The sequence below is a fragment of the Myotis lucifugus genome, unplaced genomic scaffold (genome assembly GCF_000147115.1).
Source record: "Myotis lucifugus unplaced genomic scaffold, Myoluc2.0 scaffold_68, whole genome shotgun sequence".
In the NCBI taxonomy this organism is placed as follows: Eukaryota; Metazoa; Chordata; class Mammalia; order Chiroptera; family Vespertilionidae; genus Myotis; species Myotis lucifugus.
In genome coordinates, this window is record NW_005871116.1 from 2,353,161 (window position 1) to 2,374,274 (window position 21,114).

The 21,114-nt window shown below is 41.5% G+C and overlaps 1 protein-coding gene and 1 non-coding gene across 4 annotated transcripts in view; both read right to left on the reverse strand.

Annotated features, from left to right (window-relative positions):
• Window positions 1-12,522: 12,522 nt before the first annotated feature.
• The window catches only part of CUNH5orf42 (chromosome unknown C5orf42 homolog), a 73,945-nt gene continuing 65,353 nt past the window's right edge, over window positions 12,523-21,114 (reverse strand). For all 3 annotated transcript variants that reach the window (XM_023755015.1, XM_023755014.1, XM_023755016.1), the window contains 7 exons: window positions 20,576-20,741; window positions 18,746-18,804; window positions 17,957-18,118; window positions 16,482-16,606; window positions 15,326-15,412; window positions 13,396-13,568; window positions 12,523-12,956 (listed from right to left, as the gene is read on the reverse strand). In XM_023755015.1, coding sequence (XP_023610783.1) covers window positions 12,783-12,956; window positions 13,396-13,568; window positions 15,326-15,412; window positions 16,482-16,606; window positions 17,957-18,118; window positions 18,746-18,804; window positions 20,576-20,741 — 946 coding nt within the window. In that variant the 3' untranslated portion in view covers window positions 12,523-12,782. The remainder of the gene's footprint in view (window positions 12,957-13,395; window positions 13,569-15,325; window positions 15,413-16,481; window positions 16,607-17,956; window positions 18,119-18,745; window positions 18,805-20,575; window positions 20,742-21,114) is intronic.
• LOC111826330 lies at window positions 18,527-18,689 on the reverse strand. Its single transcript, XR_002829651.1, has one exon. It is a non-coding gene; the product is annotated as a U1 spliceosomal RNA (small nuclear RNA).

A 21,114-nucleotide genomic window follows, 5' to 3' on the forward strand; every position in this document is an offset into this window, starting at 1 on the left:
CTTGTCTGTTTCCATTTGAATTTCTTATTGTAAAGATCTGTTTAAATCCATTTATATTATTTTGCAGTCTTTTATGTAAAATTTATTATATCACTGGTTTTCAAAGCGAAACATAAAATATTGTTTATATAGTTTGTATAGGCTGACTTCTGAATAATTGGTATCTATTATTTTCATTCCCATAAGAGGGTGTAAACAATTAACTCCAGGGTTTTATTGTATCCTGCAATATTTAGTATTAACTATATATGATTTAGCACTGTGCCAAACACATTTTCAAGAGTACATTTTGATATAAAAAGAAACTATAGTTTATTCTTTGTATGCTTCAATTTCTTTCTAGTGATTTCATGGTGGTAATGTTTGTTTTTTTAAACTGAACTCTGGGACAAAACTAGGTTGGGTTTTTCACACATGGAATTTGTTTTATCAGCAAAATATTTGAAGTGGCTTATGAAGATAATAAGATTTATCAGAGAGTAAAATACCAGTTAAAAATATATAAGAACATAAAGTCCAGCATATAGAATACTGAAGAAAAAAGTTGTGGGTAAAAAAAGCCAATTTTGAATGCCACGAGCCTAACATGTAACCATGCCTGCTGTCATTTACTTATGAAAATTCTGCTGGTTAAATATTTTATCCCTATTTTGTCGATAAGGAAACTGAGGCTCAGAAGCATTCAATAATTTGCTTGTATGTGTTATAATAGAGATTTAAATGTGGGGGTGGAGTAATCACATTCACTACTCGAAGCGAATCGAATATCAAGTGCAAAGGCGATGATCCTTGTTGAAAGGAAACCAGGATCTTCAAAATATATCTACTTGGGGATATATTTCAAGTGAGCATCAGGAACTAGGCACACAATAGTAGTGAGGCTGTGTCATAGATGATGGTCACAGATGAATTGCTGTGCTTAAGAATTTTCCATATATTCTAAGTTACAGTATTTTAGCTATTAATATAAGCCAAATGTTGATATAACTCACAAGCCTTAACATTTAAATATACACACCAAAGTTTTCAGAAAGCAGATTTCTCAAATATAAGTTTTGGGATCTTAACACAAAATTAAGTTAGGGCTTTTGCTGTCAGATATACAAAATTGAACTTTCCAAGTATATTTGAGATTTACAAAGTTCAATCTTACTCTATAGTTTGTTGATGTAGTAAGCCATATCTTTATGGATTGATTGATATTGAAAAGAAAATGTTATATTTTATATAAAATTTTTCAAGTACCTTCTTATTAATATGAAAGTTTAGTGTGTTTTTTTATTTATTATTTTGACAAATAAATGGGTAATTAAGAAAATTTATACTAAAATACAAATGTAGAAACAGAATTTAGTGACCTCTAGGGGAAGAAATGATGTTTTAGAGACCAGTAATATATAGTTTACTCTGTTCAAATGTTGAGTGTTTCCATTGTTAGCAGGTAATGGAAGCACACAGACAATTTTTGATGACTATAGTCTATCATGAACACAGGTAAGTCAAAATGTTTTGTGCAATGTAGATTTTATAAAGAGCAAGCGTATTTATCCTATGCTCATTTAGGAAGTAAACTTAGCTAGTTCCACACACACCATTGTTAGTTGCACAAGGAACTCATTCTGGTTACAATTCCAATGTCCAAGTGGCCTGCATCTTCAGAAATATTGATATAAACTGGAAAGAACATTACTTTTGCAAATATAAAACCCATCAGGTCATCCATTTGAAACGCTTAACAGTAATTTTCACTCTACAAAAATCCTACTTATTTGAACTGTTCACTGTTTGCCTTGCTCATTTTAAAACTAAAGTTTGTTTAATCCCTTAGCTAATTTTTGTCATGGAAAGCATATTATTACACACATTTACATTATTTTTGTTTGAAGATTTCTCTAAATGCACTTCTTGTCCTATTGGTCCTATCTGAGAAACAGTTAACACTTGGAGTGCGGGTGAATTTCCCGCCAAAATATAAGATGGCTCTGTCTTTTGGTTTTGTTCCATCCACCAAAAGGGTGGATTACAAACAAATATTTGGTAATACGCAGTTACAATCGGCCCGAGTTTACACGTTTCCCGCACTCCACCGCAAATCTATATGAACCGAGTTAAAGACGGCTCCCGCGGAGTACGCGCAATTCACGCGAGCCGACTTAACTCGTTTCCCCGCACTCCAAGTGTTAAATGTAAATTTGGTATGATAGAAAGGTCACTGACCAAATTCGAGTTTGCATAGTTTATTGACCAAGTGGTCATAAAATCCCATGTGTTTTGCATACCACCCTCCCTCCCTTTGTAAGACTCTATTGTGTATGATTTCATTGCTCAAATTACACACAGTATACACACAATGTTTTTCCTATTTAGAATTTTGTAAACTATTTTGGCTTTTTGTTATGGAGCCACCACATATCCGTCACTGAGTTTCAATCATTCTGAACTTCTGACCAAGCTTATTTGAGCTGCGCCCCATACACTCCTCCCTCATGTCTCTGAAACAAACCCCATATTATTTCATCTATAAATACATCTTTAAATATTAATGCTTGACATAAAAAAAAAAAACAGTAAGTGTTCAAATGTTCAATTTTCTCAAAAGGCCTTTTTTTTTTTTTAAGGTCTTAATCCATAGGTTTCTTCATTGCCTTTTTGCATATTTTTTCATGAAGAAACTAAATTGTTTTGTCCCTGGATTCTTAAGAAAATGGTTGATTTTAAATAGAGGAACAACAGATGTTTTTTGGTTTGTAATCCTTTTTCTTACATTAATTTATTGTAGGTTTGAGAGACGTTGTCTCTCTTCTGAACTCATGCATTGTGCTTGAGTCTGCATAACTAGGACAGAGGTACCATTACGGACTTAATGAAGTGAGGTAGGTTCAGTTTTCAGAAAGATGGTGATAAACACTTAATCCTTTGAATTTTAGTTGGCAAATGCTATGCAGGCAATTAAAGATGAACTAAAATAAGGAAATAAGTTTAAATAACATGTTACCCTGTGATTCAAGATCTGTTAGAAATTTATGTTAATTGCTTGAAATAAGTGGATTACAGGTTGTGATTATTTTATAGTTTATAGGCATTACAAGTTTTTTGTAAAATGGAATTTTGCATTTGTTTGTATTTGTGACTTTTTTTATTGTTTAAGTATTACTTTGTCATATAGTCTTAGTGTCTTCACCCTGGACAATAGCCTTTCTTCTGCTAAGTCATGGCAGTATAAGTTTGTCTTGATAGTAACTTGTTTATAATTAAGGGCTTACCTGTATTAGATTTAGATCCTGAAGCAACAGAGTAATTATAATATGTTTGTCATAAAAGCTAAACCAATAGGGGCTCTCCATATTTCATAGTTTCAAAAAATACAAGTTGGGGCAAAAGTAGGTTTACAGTTTTTGTATGGAAAACAATACAAGCCCTGACTGGTTTGGCTCAGTGGATAGAGCGTCGGCCTGTGGACCGAAGGGTCCCAGGTTCGATTCTGGTCAAGGGCATGTACCTTGGTTGCGAGCACATCCCCAGTGAGGGGTGTGCTGGAGGCAGCTGATCAATGTCTCTCTCTCATTGATGTTTCTAGCTCTCTATCCCTCCCCCTTCCTCTCTGTAATAAATCAATAAAATATATTTTTAAAAAAACAATACAATAAGTAACAATACAAGAATAAACTGTTCTGCATACTCACAACTATAAACCTACTTTTGCCCACCCTGTATTTATAGAAACATGAGGAAGCTGAGAAGTCACTTAACGAAAAATTCTTAACCACCAAATTTCATGGACCTCCTTGAGAATCTAATGAAATCTCTCCTTAAAAATCTGGCCCTCACTGGTTTGGCTTAGTAGATAGAGCATCGGCCTGTGGACTGAAGGGTCCCAGGTTCTGTTCTGGTCAAGGGTACATGCCTGGGTTGTGGGCTCGATCCCCATTGGGGAGCATGCAGGAGAAAGCCTATGGATGATTCTCTCCATTGATGTTTCTATCTCTCTCTGTCATCTCCCCCTTCCTCTCTAAAAAAAAGAAAAAAAGCTGAACAAATCCTTACACAAAACTACATACAATTCCAAGGGATTCATGATCACTAACACCCCAGTTCCATGTATAACTTGACTTGGAAATCCATGGACTACAGGTTAAGTGAAGCTTCTAACCCAAACCCTTTAAATATATATATTTTTTTCTTTTTTTACAGTTTATTTTGTATTAGTTTCAGGCATACAGCATAGTACCAAACCTTTTTTAAGAAGGTTAAATTGAGGCTCCAAGAGGTGAATTGATATCTATAAACTACACACCTACTAGTACCTATCACCGGAACCAGGAGCACCCTCGGGATCTTATCTCCCAGATCAGATGCTCTATTAGGAAGCTTTCATCTGGCAAGTCCTTAGTCACCTGTGAAGATCTGAATGTAATGACTAAATGTTGTAGTTCTTTTATACCTTTTCAGAAGATCCACTTTTATATTCTCAGATTTTGAGATGCCTACTATCCTGTTTGATAAATGGAGAGGTAAAATGCAATATTTTATGTGTTCTATTTTTTAGCTACTATTTGGCTTGATGTAGAAAGACTAAAATGGGGATTGGTGAAAAGGATATTTGAAGTCAGAAGACATAGTCTGAAGCCATGTGTGTTTTAAATAAGTGTAATATAAAGTTTGGTAAATAAAATCACTTAGCATGTTCTGCGGGAGCTTATTTTTAAAACTGTAATTATCTTTTGTGCATATTTGGGTCATCCGAATGTTTGGTTATGTGGGGAGTTGGGGGATGGAATTCTGAATGTGCAGACCATATAGGGTAGAGGAACCAGGGTGTGGGTGGTGCAGTATTAAAAAGTGAACCTATAGAAAGTAAGGAGAGAAGCATACAATTTTGAGAACTTAAATTTTAATGTGTAGACAGGAGAAGGACTTTATGCAAGGGATTAATGAGAGCTCATTCTGGCTGCTCCATAGAGGATTTGAGGGTATCGAGAAGAGGACACAAATGCAGTAGTCTTAGAGATGGTGAGAGTCAGAACTAGCGTGATGACGGTAGGAGAGATGAAGAGACTGCAGATGTATTTAGGAAATAAAAATAGCAGGACTTGACAGATGGCTGAAGTATGTAAAGGAAAACAAGCATCGGGATAGCTCTCAGGTTTCTCTGCGTTGGGTGACTAGGTCCTATTTTAAATATGTTGATAATGAGTACCTGCGGCTGTTCTGGTGATGTCCAGACAGTGGGAATGTGCACAAGCATGACACTTGGAGGGTGCCGAGGCTGCATTTGGCTCATCAGCACATAAGCTGCAGAGTAAGCACAGAGCCAAAGGGGGCCTTGCAGACTACCAATGTTTAAGGCGCAGTGGGAGGAAGACGAGTTTGTGGGGGAGACAGGATAAATGATGACAGGAGTATGGGAAGAATCTACAGAATTAGAGAGTTTCAAGAGGGAGAGAGAGAGCAACATGTGAAATACAACAGTGAGATGAAGACTGAAAAATGCTTGATCCTGCCATTTAGGATGCAAATGGGAACCTTTAGGGAAAGGAGTTATGGTGAGGATGAGAGGAAAGCCAGATTGTGGTTGAGTTGAGAATGAATGAGAATTGTGGGGGAGAGTGGTCGGGCAGGAAGAGAGACAACAGAGATTGAAATGCTGGATATTAAAGTTAGAAAAGCAAATGGTAAAGGGCCTAAAAAGCCACATTCAAGACTCAGGAAGGGCTTTGAATAGGATATAATAGGCTCAGGGCTATGGTTCAGAAAGATCATTCACTATCTACAATGTAGAGAATTGTGATGATGCCAAACTGCATGATTGTATTATTTTTCTCCATAGGGCTCAGCTCCACAACCAAAACAGTAATGTGTCAGTGAGCCAGCATGGGGAGTTTGCTGGGGGTATCGTTGAAGAGCTGGATTAAGAAAAACTGGAAGGATCAAGGTCCAGAGTCTCCATGACGTAAAAGCCAAGTATAATGCGAGAAGCAGGAGTGGGGCAGTAGGATGATGAAGTCAGAAAGAAATGTGTGGGATGTCTGACGTTCTGGACACAAAGTGCAGAGCATGACCAGAGGAAGGAATCAGTGAAGTGAAGAGGTTGAGTTTGGCATTGGAGAGATGGCACAATCACAGGCTACCATCTGCATTCCTTTCCTGGACTTAAAACATTGGATTCTGTCTTTCCTCTCATACTAACAGGGTGTCTTGTAGAGCAGTTGGTATTGATAGTGTTTCCATTATTTTTTTTTTAGTTTTTACAAATTTAATCATTTGACAAGTAATGGCTGGGTGCCTACTGTGAGCAGTGCACTGGGCTGGACCCTTGGCCATAAAGCTGTGTTCTAGTGGGAGAGTTGGGAAATGAACTACAAAGTACACAATTATCTGACTGTTTTTAATTACAGTTGAAATGAGTGCTCGAAAATGAACGTAACATCATGAGAGTATGTAGCACTGAAATAGTGTGGAGGGCTGGGGCTGGGCAGGAGGTCTGCCTCCTCCCAGTGAAACTCCTCAGATAAAGCCTGCCATGTAGCAGATGTGATAGCTACCAAAGAATGTAAGTTGAGTTACTGAGAAATGAGAAATAACTTGTCAATTGCTCTCAGCAGTGTATTCCGTAGGGATATGATGGTTGAGTCCTGAAGTCTAAGGAAAAAATAGATGACGGGTGCAGGAAGAATGGGGAAATGATGACACAGCATATGCAGAGGCCTTGAGGTGAAGAGCATCTCGCCTCAAGTGCGTCACATCCTATGAGTGGCAGAAAACCAAGAGTAAAGTGAGGAAGCTGCTGAAATCGATGGGCCAGATCACACTTTTGTAGGCCATGTTAAGAATGTCCTGCGATCAGCGAAGAGCCATTAAAAAATTAAGATGGGTAGGAGTGGAATAGGGATTTGCATTTGAGGAATCCTTTTAATAATTGGAGATATTCCTGAGCATGGTCAGTGCTTACAATTTATATATAGAAACTGATTTTCATCCATGTATGGAGGACATGAAATCTAGACCCTTCCCTGTAAGTAGAAGGGTTGGAAGCACACTCAGTTGGTGTTTCCTCTGGACCCCTGGTTTAGACACACTATGTGCAACAGTCATACTGCAGTTTTGAAGACTATGAGAGCATATCCAAGAGAGAGGCAGAGACTGCCTAGGACTGTCAGTCCTCTGCTGATTTCTCCGCCCTCCCTCATTCCTCAGTTCCTGGATGTAAAGTTCACTGAGACAAGAAGACTTCAAGCTATGGCAGTAACTGGTACCTGACTTGCCTGCCTGCCAAAACCATGAAAGTGGACAAAAAAATATGTGAGGCCACTGCTTTTAGACACTGGACAGCATGCAGCCTGAGGCCGTGGTCCCAAGACAAGGAGAGCTGAGCAGGTGAGACTCATGAATGCCTAGCTCTCTGCTTACAGGATCTCGACCTCACTGCAGAATAACGAGCTAGAGCCACTCAGACCACAGTGGTCCCACCAAGCTGAGGAGAGTAACGGGCTGGAATCTGCAGAGTGGAGCAAAAAGGAAAGGAAGCTGTACAGAGAGGACCCCTGAATGCCTGGGCGGGGGGGAGGGGGGGATTCCCTGTGAGTCCCGGGACAAGGGCTGAGCTGCTCATATTCGGTGCAAGAATGCATGAAGCTTAATGGAAGCTGAGATGATGGATTCTAAAGGTTGGACATGCTGGGACCTGTGGGCAGGCCAGCCCAGCTGGAGGAGTGGAGAGATCTTGCCTCATGAACACTCCAGGCATCTGGTTCTAGCACCAGAGGGGATGATCTTAGAAGTAAAGACCTTGCCTGAGAGTAAGGATATGAAAAACACCCTTCAAAAATGAGGGTGAAATAAAGATGCAGTTTGGTCAAAGAAACCTCAGAGCATTGATTGCCAGATCTGTACTATAAGAAATAATATTTTAATCCTAGATAGAAATTTGGGTCTACAAGAAAAAAGGAAAAAGTACTAGGAATGGTAATATCCTTAAAAGACAAACAGAATGTTTAAGTCAGGAGTGGGCAGGTAAAAGGGATTGTAATTTTATAAAACGGGTTTGTGAAGTGATGTTATAGCAGTGTAAGGTGGAGGAATTTTCTAGTCTTATAAATTAAGGGTTCATATTGTTAGCCCTAAAGCAGCAGTTCTCAAATTTTTGTTCTCTTTATACACATAAAACTATTTATGTGGATTTATCTGTTAATATTTATCATGTTAGAAATTAAAACTGAGAAAAAAGTATAAATATTTATTTTAAATTACAGTGACTCTTAAAACTGTTGTTTAAATATGTTTTTATTGATTTTAGAAAGGGAGAGGCAGAGAAAGAACATCTATCCCTGCTTCCTGCACGCCCCCTAATTGAGGATCCAGCCTGCAACCAGGGCATGTGCCCTGACCAGGAATCAAACCTTTTCTTGCTTGGGACAACGCTCAACCAACTGAGCCACACCAGCCAGTGAGTGACTCCTTTTTACGTTAACATATAACACATATTCATAAAAATACCTACTTTCCAAAAAGTTTAGTGAAGAGAGGAGCATTGTTTTCTAATTTTATAAATCTCTTTAATATTTGAGAAGACAGCTTAATTCTCATACCAGCTTCTGCATTCAACCTGTTGCATATGTTGTTTTGGTCAAAGTATATGAAAAATCTGGCATTATACAGTTATGTAGTTGGAAAAGGAGGAATCTTTAATAGCCTTTTCAGATAATAACATTCTTTGATATCATACAAAAAATTGACAAGTGGGTGAAAGTTTCTAGTTTCTTCTCAAAAAAATTATCTCCAAAATTATGACATTGTTTTGCTGCAGTACCAAAAACTACCCAAAGCTCTGGCACCATTTTTTAAAAATATTTTTTATTGATTTTTTTTACAGAGAGGAAGGGAGAGGGACAGAGAGTTAGAAACATCGATGAGAGCGAAACATCGATCAGCTGCCTCCTGCACACCCCCCACTGGGGACATGCCCGCAACCAAGGTACATGCCCTTGACCGGAATAGAACCTGGGACCCTTCAGTCCGCAGGCCAATGCTCTATCCACAGAGCCAAACCAGTCAGGGCAGCTCTGGCACCATTTTATTAAACAATTTATTTATTACAGTTAACTACAGTTAGCATAGTAGTTAGACATTTATATTATTTAATACTGAGATTGAAAACCTGATAAGTCCAGTGCCCACTTAATGCCATATATTATTGCAATATTATTAACTATACTAGAGGCCCGTTGCATGAAAAGATTCGTGCAATAGGCCTTCCCTTCCCCTGGCTGCCGGCACCGGTTTTCCTCCGGCAACCGGGACCCAGGCCTTCGCTCCGGCCAGAGCCTTTAGTCTTCACTGCTCTGGCCGGGACCTTCAGTCTTCGCTCTGCCGCTTCATGCCTACATATGCAAATTAATCGCCATCTTTGTTGGGTTAATTTGCATACTCTCCTGATTGGCTAGTGAGCATAGCAGAGGGATGGTCAATTTACATGTTTGTCTATTATTAGATAAGATTCCCTATGCTGTACTTTACATTCTTATAACTTCTTTATAACTGTCCATCTGTACTGTTATTCCCTTCACCTTTTTCACTCAGTCCCCCAACCTCCCTCCCATCTGGCAAGCATTAGTTTCTTTTCTATACCTGTGTGCTTGTTTGGTCTTTTAGGTTCCACATATTAGTGAAATCATATGATATTTATCTTTTTCTGACTGGTTTATTTCACAGCATAATACCCCCAGGCCCATCCATGTTGTCACAAATGGTAAGATTTCATTCTTTTCATTCCATTGTATATATGTACCATATTTTCTTTTAACATGTTTTTATTGATATCAGAGAGAAGAAGGGAGCCCGCAACCCGGGCATGTGCCCTGACCGGGAATTGAACCAGCAACCTCGTTCCTGCCTGGTGCATGGAATGGTGCTCAACCAACTGAGCCACACTGGCTAGGCAAGTACCACATCTTCTTTATCCAATTGTCTATTGATGACCACTTATGCTTCCATATCTTGGCTATTGTAAATAAGGCTGCATATATCTTTTTGAATTAATGTTTTGGATTTCTTTGAATAGAAATACTCAGGAGCGGGATTGCAGGGTCATATGATAATTCTATTTTTAATTTTTTTTAGGAACCTCCATACTGTTTACCAATTTGCAATCCCACCAACAGTTCACGAGAGTTCCCTTTTCTTTCTCCACATCCTCCACAACACTTACTTGTTCCTTTATTGACGATAACCATTCTGACAGGTGTGACATCTCATTGTGGATTTAATTTGCATTTGTATTAGCCAACTGTTGTCCTCTTTGGAGAAGTGTCTATTCAGGTCCTCTGCCCATTTTTTAATTGGATTTTTGGGGGTTGGTGTTGAATTGTATGAGTTCTTTATAAATTTTGGATATTAACTTCTTATCAGGTGTATCATTGGTGAGTATGTTCTCCAGTTAAGTAGGTTGTATTTTTGTTTTACAGTTTCCTTTGCTGAGAGTGATGTCAGAGTTTTATGGTTTCAGGTCTTACTAGTTTTTAATTGGTCTATTTCATTCTTATAACCAGTGTTTTGAACTGTGCGTCTAATAGATTGTCTGTCTCCATTTTGTTTCTTTTTCTGGAGTTTTTGTCCTGGCCTTTCATTTTGGAACATGTTCCTTTGTCTCCTTTTGCGTGACTCCCTATTTATTTCTGTTTTAGGTAGACCTGCTATACCTCCAGGGCTTGGCAGAGTGGCCTTATGTGGTAGGTGTCTTGTGGGGCCCAGTGGCACAGTCTTTCTAATCACCCAAACTGTGCCCATCCCTCGCCCCCTATGTCGGTTGTGTATACCCTCCTGTTATGGTTGAGCCGTGATTGCTGTTGACACATCAGTAGGTGGGATTGACCCTCAGGCTGACCGGCTATGAGGGCTGGCCATGACCACCTCAGATGAGCTGAAGTTGCTTTAGTGGGGTTGTAGTGCCAGCCAAGTCTGCCCTCTGGATATGTGGTTTGTGGAGCTGGTTGGGGAGGGGGTGCTCTGGTCTGGTCTGAAGCCTCTTTAGAGGGGCTACAGTGCAGATCAAGGTCAGCCATCACTTGTGCCCATCTTAAGGTTGTCTGGTAGGTGCTACAGTGATCTGCGGTTGGTAGCTGCTTGTGCTGCGCTTGGTGCCTATTCAGTGAACCAAGGCTGGCTGCCACTAGTATCAGGCTTGGGACCGTGTGGTGGGCACCACAATGTGAGCTGAGGCCACCTGCCATTTGTGCCCGCTTTGTGGCCACTTAATTGAGGCTACATGCCCAGCCAAGACTGGCCACTGCTCATGCTGGGTGTGGGGCTACTTGATGGGACTTAAAATGTAAGTTGAAACCAGTCACCACTTATGTCAGGCTTGGAGTATCTTGGCAAGAGGTACATGGCACACCAAGGCCAGATGGTGCTGGCATTAGTGTTAGCCAGGCTAACGGAGAGCTCAGATTTGGCACCTGGGCTGGCTAGGTGGGTGTGGTTCAACAAAAAAACAATAGTGCCTACCACCACTTTCATCTCTTGCCCTGAAGCTAGTCAATTTAGTCCCCTATGTCCCTGACACGATGCTACCGCCTCTGCACAGGAGCCTAGAGCAAGTGAGTCTGTATGTGGGCCCTTTAAGACCTGCAGCGCCTGGGTCTCCAGTAGCCCTCCATCTCACTCGGACATAAGCCCCCTGGTTTTCACAGCCAGTTGTTATGGGGACTCCCCTTCCCGTTATGAGAACCAAGGGCTGGGCAGAGCAGTGTGGGACTGGGACACGCTTGCTCCTCTGGGGGAGCCCTGCAGCCAAGATCTCTCTCCTCCCACCAGCCTCAACGTGGCTGCTTTTTTTTTTTTTTTTAATATATTTTATTAATTTTTTACAGAGAGGAAGGGAGAAGGATAGAGAGTTAGAAACATCAATCAGCTGCCTCCTGCACACCCCCTACTGGGGATGTGCCCGCAACCAAGGTACATGCCCTTGACTGGAATCAAACCTAGGACCCTTCAGTCCGCAGGCCGACGTTCTATCCACTGAGCCAAACGGTTTAGGGCATGGCTGCTTCTTTATATCCTTAGTTATGGGACTCCTGCTCAGCTAGTCTTTAGGTGGTTTTATAATTTAGGTTGCAATTTTGATATGGTGAGGACAGCGTTTACCTGACCCACTATCTTTGACCAAAGTCCTCTGGCACCATGGTTTTTACAAAGTTAACAGGGTCCTCCTGGAGTCAGGAGTCATATTCCCTTTCTTTCCCACCCAAAGCATCCAACCCTGCTTCTGCCTCCCAAGGCTGTTGGCTGCAGGCAGAGGCCAGACCTACAGGGACATTTCCTTTAGTTCAGGATTGGCGGAGGTGTTGGTTCCTTTCACGCCCCGGCCAGGCCCCGCCCAGCTGAATTGTAGGATGTTTTAGAGTGGAGTTCATTTTGAGTGTCTCCAGTAAGATTGTGATTTTCTCCTCCTTTCTTTTCCTACCTTTACCCATATAAGTTTTTTTCCTCAAACTTGGGATAGTAAAGGAGCTTAAATATTATGAGAACTCGGCTTGAAAGGTGAATTTTATTTTATCATTTATAAAATTACATAAGTCAAATGCAAAAACATATAATACATCTATAATTAAAGAACCCTTTTCCATGAAGGCAAAATTATTGAGAAATGTTTATTTTCCTCCTTGAAATGGCTTGTCCAGGTAAGATCTGGCTGCAGGTAGTTAATTCACGTCACTTTCTGCATTGCTTCCCTCCCTCCAGCCCACACCACTGCGCTGCTGGCCCTGGGAACAGAATGCGTGTAGGCCTTACAGATCCAGGGCCCAGTGGACAGACAGGCTCTTGTCTTCCACGTTGGCAACCATGTCTTCGATGGCATTCCAGTCGAGCTTGCTGAGGATGCTGCCAGTGCTCTCAGACACACTGTCCATGCCACCCTCTCCAGTAGGGGACGCTGGCTCTTCTTCAGTTGGTGACAAGTCCTACCAAATTGAGAGAGATAGTAAGTGGTAGTCCTAGCCTGAGGAAAATACACAGGACGTGAACCATGTCTTAGCTGCTCATCCACCAGGTGGAGAGGGAAGTGTGGTGGGAGACAGGGCTGTGGCTGCCCTGCATGTCTGGACTGGCGATGGGCTGACCAGGACAGAATGGGTGTTTATACCTCAGCAAATTATCTGTTCTTACATTCTGGTGATCTTTTAGTTAAAAAGAAAATACAAAGTCAAGGAAAATTCTAAAAGATAAACCACATTAGTTGCTTTGAATCACCACTTCAAACTGTCCTCACAATCCTTCTATATCTCTACATCCCACAGAAAAATATCCCCCTTCCCCCCCCAAAAAAAAAATCCACACACAACAAAAACCTGCCGTACAGAGAGGAAGCACTAGGCAACCTGAGCTCCGGCTGATGCTTACCTGTGGAAGGGAACTGTGACTTCCATGAAGAATCCTGCGGATGTCTGAGGGCACCAGCCAGGGACTCACCACAGTCTCCTCTCTCTCGTCCTCTGCACACACCTGCTCGGTGTGAGGGCCAAGCCCAGCACTCCCGTGCTGTTTTGAATGCTGTAGACAGGGAGCAGTAGAACCTAACAAGGGAAAAGAACAAAGCATACATTGGGACTAGTTCATTTATCGTGATGTTTATCATCAAATCCACGGTAGTCACATTTTACCTACTATTTGAACCACAGGGGTTGGTTATAGTTTGCTTTAGAGTTCTAACAATTCCTGTCCTGCAGAAGGAACTTGAATTCTGGCCACCTGTTTCGATTTTAAAAGTAACAGTAACCTCTAAGACGAGAGAGTAGGAGAAGGGGCCACAGAACAGAGCTGTGGAGGAGTTGCCTCCACAGGGAGGGCTTGTGATACTTCCTAGGAGTGATGTTAGGCTTCATGCCTACAGTCTGCCTTCGGCACAGGCGTCAGGGTAAGTGCAGTGACCACAGGGTGGCACTCTGCCTCCCTACTGAACGTAAGTACTTTGTAGAAAAGAAACTCCCCCCAGCCAGTGCCAGAGGCCGGGGAGCAAATCCGTCCACCCACGGAGCTCTCTGCACGAGGCCTGGCGGAGCTCGCCCCAACACACTTACGTTCCACAGCCCCTCGCCAAGATGACCTAAGGAACACCCATGACGTGGGACCTGTTTACTTCCCATCATGCCTGACAAGCAGGCACGTGACTTCTCAAAGAGAAGAAGAAGAGGTAACAGAGTGAAGTTTGGCCTTTTACAGCTTTACCAACTGCATACACTTAAAGGTAAGGATACCTCCAAGATATAAGACCCCATTTTGGATTTACTATGGGCTAAATGCTTTACCTACACTCAGTCCCTTGAACTTATGTGTGTTTCCCTGGTCCTGACTGTCTACCAGGTTTTTATAGAACTGTGAAGAGTAACATGGGGTGAGGATGGGCTAGAGCAGCGGTCGCCAACTAGTGGTCCGTGAGGTCTGGAAGGTTGGCGACTGCTGGTTTCAGGAAACCTTTGGAGCAGCAGTCGCCAACCGGTGGTCCATGGACCAATGGTGGTCCATGAGGTCTGAAAGGTTGGCAACCGCAGGGTTAGAGGGAGACAATAGGAATCCTATATAATAAAAGCCTAATATGCTAAGTGTCTGGTCGTCCATTCAACCAATTGAGTAATATGCTAAGGCCGCTCAACCGCTTGCTATGACGTGCATTGACCACCAGGGGGCAGACGCTCCGACCAGTAGGTGAGCTTGCTGCTGGGGTCCGGCCAATCAAGATGGGCCAGACACACCCTGGCGCCCTCCCGCAGTCCCTCCCCAGCTGGCCAACCTGCGTCCCTCCCCAGCCCCGATCATGCACCAGTGTGGTCCCTCAGCCTGGCCTGCGCCCTCTCGCAATCCGGGACCCCTCGGGGGATGTTGGAGAGCCGGTTTTGGCCTGATCCTCCAGGCCAGGCTGAGGGACCCCACTGTTGCATGAATTCATGCACTGGGCCTCTAGTTAAGATCATAATTTCCCTCTCTCTCATTGACCAGAGCACAGCTAACTTGAGCAAGTATCCAAAGATGGAGCAGAATCGGGCCTGCGTTCCATGACTATGTGACCCTAGCACCTTGCTGAGCACTGTGGTGAGCCCCTCACATACGCTCGCACTGTTATAATCCACATTTTGCAGGTGAGAAAATGGAAGTTCACGCAAATGTCCTGGAACTGCCCCGGGCTAAAGAGTAAGTGACGACCTAGGATTCCAAGCTAACTCCACAGCCTCTTCTCATTCTGAGCCCCACCTTTCATTCTGAAACCTATATTTGAAATTTCTAAGAGTGATTTACGGCTTTTAAAGGTTTAATATTAACTTCAAGAACCTCTTACCTTTTCGGAAGGTGACTGGAGAGTGCACAGCCTTTCTCCGCGCCCCTCTGGCTCCACCAGCTTTTTTCTGGGTAAAAGTGATAGTTCCTGCAAAGACAGGCAAGCATCTTCACCCTGGCGTGTGTGCGTGATTATTCACGTATCCTACTGTAAGACCTTCGAGGGCAGAAGCCTCTGAGGGGTGGATTTTATTCAAAACCAAGGAAGCAGAACAAAAGTGCAGATGAAGGAAGGCAGACTCCGAGTCGTGGTTTCCTTACAGCACAGCCATGGTGCTGTCCAAAGGCACCTGTCCTGGGACAACAGCTCGCGGCCTGAGGTCAGGCACTAAGTCCACGAGCTGTGAACACCCACAGATGCCACAGTAAACTGTATCAAGAGAATGACTGGTTTCTTAAATTCCAGAATTAATAGCAACTATTCAATGTTTGTTATGCAAAATGTTTTACTTATCATCATCAGTAACTCTATGAGGTATGTTTTAAATAACATCTGAGGGCACCAAGTAAGCTATACACATTTATACTATCTGTTAGCTCTAAGTATGTTTTACTTTAGTAATCAAAACTCAACTATGGCAAAAACTAAAGGAAGGCTAGCAATAAATAACATCTTTAAATGTGGGAAAGGATGTTCAAAGGGTAAAAACAGAGCTGCTTAATATTCTTCTTCTGTTTTATATCCATCCTGAAATCTACCAGAATGGTTTTTTGTCAATTACAGTTGACATTCAACATTATTTTATATTAGTTTCAGATCATTTGTATAACTTATGAAGTGATTCCCCCCAATAGGCCTAATATCCACTGGACACCATACATTGTTATTACAATATTATTGACTATATTCCCTATGCTGTACTTTACACCCCTGCAGAACTTGATTTGGAAAAATCAAGTTCTTTAACCAAACACAAAAGAAACAGAGTCCCAAGTCAATCATATCTAATTTACTGACTGTTCAAATGCTATTACAAAAAGGTCATTTGTTTTAAAAGATTCCTAGGGTTTTCTTATTTCCCAGTACAATGTCTTACATTCTGCTGAAATGAGAATTGCTTTTCACTAAGACTTACAGCTGTTACTAATGAAAATGTAACTTTAGAGACAAGAAGGAATAGGCCCAAATTATACAAGATAAAAAAGCTTTGTCTTACCATGTGGCCAAGGTGAGCCCTGAGGTTGCCCAAAAGATTTCCCTTTTGGGATATAACTTGGTTTGGGTATATTTCTGACTTTTCCAGGTCGATTTACTGGAAAGTTGTGACCATATCGGGTCTCTCTAAAGTAGAAATTACATTATTATTATTATTATTATATTCCTAGAATCTCATATCAGTGATAAAACTGTATTTCAAAAAGCCCAGATTCTGCCTCAGATGAATACACTCACTTATTCTGTACCTCAGTGACATAGTTAGTATGTGATAACTCTCAACAAGTTATTCTTCATATCTCAAACTTGTGTATTTTTCAAAGAAACTATTTTTGTTCTCCATCTATTTCAAATTATATATGTACTGCCCTGGCCGGGTGACTCAGTTGGTTAGAGCCTCATCCTGTACACTAAAAGGTAGCAGGTTTAATGCTCAGTCAGGGGGCGTGAAGGATGCAACTGATCAATGTTTCTCTCTCTCCCCCTCAAATCAATTTTAAAAATTCTCTAGTTATTGTGTATTTAAGACCCTACTTTGTTCTAGAAAAGATTCAAAGGGCATCTGGGCCCGGCCATTGTGGCTCAGTGGTTGAGCGTCGACCTATGAACCAGGAAGTCACAGTTGAATTTCCGGTCTCCATCCCGTACAGAAGGCAACCGATCAGTGATTCTCTCTCATCATTGATGTTTTTCTCTCTCTCCCTTCCTCTATGAAATCAATAAAAATATATTTCAAAAAAGCAACACAAAAGAAAACAAACGGCATCTGGTATTTTGAGTGCACCCTAGTGACCAGACTGCATCTAGGTCTGTGTTGGGTACATCTCCTGTAGCCTCTTAAGTTACGTGATTACAATCTTTATTTTGTCAAAAGGTAGTCATATTAACAACACTGTATTGCCAATTGTTGTTCATCATATAAATCACCAACAAGTATAGTTTTGTGTTTGTTTGCCATGTGTAAGAACCTACACTTGATTACTTTTCTTTAGCTTTAGCATTCCCTGTTTAATTCCTGCCTAACGAACTCATGTCCAAACCTACTGCAGGTCATTAACTTAGGAAGAATTATGTAACTATCTACAAGTGAATCAGCAACCCCGGGACAGGCAGGAGGAGGTGGCAGAGGGAGGAGTGGCAGCCGGTGGGACTGTTTCTGCAAGAGTGGAGCCTAGTGGAGAGCAATTAGGACGCAAGTTACAGGAGGAAATATTAACAAAAACGACAGGGAAGAAGAAGGGATTGAACAGACATCAAAATTGCATTAGGTAAGGTGTCTTAGAGATTTAATGCCACTGTCTTCCTTGGTAATTGTATGCACTTATAAAGAAATCATAATTAGGAGCCATTTTTCTCTTCACTTTATCACAATTCTGAGCAGGGTAGATGCAAATACAGTGAACCTGGGTCACAAAAGCGCTTCATTTCTTAGCACGCCTGACATTGTCTTGCCAAAGGACATAAACCTTATCTTACCTTCTTGGAGAAAGGGAGCTTTGCAGCCTGCAAGTGTGAACAGTCCTGGGCTTGCTGGGCAATGGCTTCTGTGCTGGTACCTGTACCGACTCAGACAGCAGTTCATTCATCAGACTGTACGCTTGTGAAATTCGACGGCTGTAGTGGTCACAGAGTAGCAATCTTTAGAGAAAGAATTAAACAACATTTAATAAGTCACTTTCAGTTCATATTTCTAGAAGGAACACAGTGTTTGAAGACCACTTAGCATGTGTTTTTTTCAATGCTTTTCAAATGCACTTCAAATATAATTTTCAAGTTCATATGTCTGAAGACCATTACACAGTATTAAAGGTGCCTATAGCTGTGGCCTTTGAGGTAGTTTCAAAATGCATCCACATTATCTGAATTGGGAGAGGGGAATCCAGAAATAAAACTCATAAAAATTGGAGGAAGTAATATTTGAAAACAAATTCCTAACTTGGCTAGTGGAGTCTAATTATTTTCCTTGCAGCACATCCCATAGTTGACAAAAAAGGGACTACTGTGGAAACCGGAATTCCTTAGGCTTTTTTTTTTTTTTTTTTTTTTAGGGGAGAGTGCGAATGTAATTCCCCACTACCACAAATTATGCAGTCGAGTTTCCCACATTTGGGGAAATCGCAGGGGTCAGCACATCCGGAGTGCAATGGACAAGCCTCACCCCGGGAAAACCACCTTCATGATCATGGTCTCTCCCCCACCAGGTCAGTATCCACAGGCATTTTCTATGCCTCAGGTGAGCAAGCCAGAGAGGGTATTACCACTCACCTGTCTTTTTCATGCTTCATCTTTTGACTCAGCCTGATTTCCCTTGAAGTCATATAAAACTGTGTAAGAAATAATCCAGTTAGCTCATTATTGTACAGCAGAAACAATTAAACCAGTATGATTCATGGAAAACATGAAAATCCACTAACCAATTTTAACAGGAGGTTAAAACATAATTTTATCATTTAGGAAATAGTGCAAAATACTGTCAATTACATGAAGCTTCTGACCCCAGCACAAAACATGAAAATGTTAAAGCATCATGTAATTAAATAAAATCCAATTTAATGAGTGGAATGCAAAATCTATTTTAGTAGCTAAATATGTTTTCTAGAAAAGAGATCCTTATCAGCTGCATTTAAAAGGGAAAATAAGAACCTATTAAGGATGGAGACACCTCTACTTCGTACTCAATCTGGTGATTAATCTCACCAACAGCTTGGTTGATAAAGCAGAAATGAACCAAACTTCTGAAACCATCATTTTGATGTTTCAAAATGTTCACCAGAAACTTACTGCAGTGAATTCATTGTGACTGTAAACTCTTCAAAACTTAGGCACCAAGAGGCAAACTAGCAAACGTCGCTATATACATCTTAATGTTCGGTATGTTGAGTTGCTGATGAGGTTAAGTCTTTTCATACAAATTTTAAGTATAAAAAGGTGCACACAGAAGTGAATTCACTTTCTCAAGATCCTATATAATAGTCAGTAACAAATTATGTTTTTAATTACATTAACCCCTCACTATTCCCATACCTTTACCCAAATAGAAGCTACTAATAAATGAGGTCCAAGATCTTGAAGGACACGTCACAAAGTTTATGAACCAGAGTCTATTTATTCTTAATTTGGACACAACTCTGACCCTCTTGGGTATTTGTTTGGCTGGCAGGGAGGGTGACATCAGACCCCCCGACCCCTGACCCATGGGGTGGAGAAAACACACACATATCCACGTGCACTTTAAGATTCTGGTTATGTACCTCAGCAGCCCTGAAGGTCATCCACATGTTCTCAGAGCTACTGACAAAACGTTACATCGACATCAGCATGCTCTCTGCAGACACAGGTAAGTAAACTACCTTTACGCTGCTAAGTAAACACTTTAAATACTAGTTCACCTACTTCTGCACCATTTGGTGCTTAAATGTGACGATCTTATCTGGAAAATTCACTTATGGAATGATGCTAAAAAGAATGAAGTACTTATTTTATTTCATGTTAGAAAGTAAAAGATGAACTGTAATCGAGATGAACCTGACTGGGACGTTCCCAGCACTGGGATGACTGCGAGAACACTGCTGTGTCACCTTTAGAAGCCCCTCCGACCCAGCCAGGAAATGCCACAGCAGGCTCAGTGAGCACAGTGACAGTCTGAGGGACAGGTGGCACACACAGTGCCCTTGTTCTGTCGGTACATGACTGGACCATACAGTGTTCTGTAGGGAAGGTACGGATAGAAACAGATTTTAAATGGCTCCCCCACACACACATGTATTCAGCTGCAACAGACTCAGTGAAAATAGGGAACTACTCCGACCATCACAGGAGTAGTTCAAGCTCCTCAAGCTCCTCATTTGTGTAAAATGCTAGAGCCATGGTTAGCCTGCGGGAGAAAAAGTACTTAAGATGATAATTCAATGGAACATGGGCTGTGCAATACTCTGCTACCTTTTGTTAAGGTAATTTCCTAACTTAAGTAAAATGCTGACTTTTCTGTCAAATTAAAAATGCATTTAAATTTTGTTCATCCTTTTCTTAAATTTAGCCAGGAAAAAACCACAGGCATCCTGTGATGTCCCCTTGTCCCTGACCCTGCAGACTCACCGCGTTGCTCCTGGGGCAGAAGGGGTCGTGCTCCTGCCCCCTCCTCTCCGCCAGCTCGTGTAAGTACTCCGCCATCCTCTCTCTCCGCTTTCTTCTCATCCAGACTTGAATCTCTCTTCTCTCCTTGGCAGTTCTTCCAGGTCGGCTACCAGAAGATTGCTGAATCCTGAGGAATGTAACAGGCAGAGTATTGCTTGACTTTAACTGTGTGATGGACATAAGCAGTACCACAACTACATACTGTTTATTTGTTAAGATTCTGTCCCATCTCAAAAAGTAGTATACAATTATAACCCCTGGTCAACTTGCTCCAACCTGTCCCCTGAAATCCCTGGAAATGACCTTGGGAAGGTCACCAGTGGCCTCTCCAGTCTTCATCCCACTGGACTTCTCTTTAACAGTTGATACAATTTGGCTTTTCCTTTCTGCTTTGAACTCTCTCTTCCCTGATCCTTTCTAACTCAAAACTCTATGCAGCACCTTACACTGGCCCCTTCTTCTGTGCTCACCACTCGATACTAATGTCTTCCAAGGGGCTG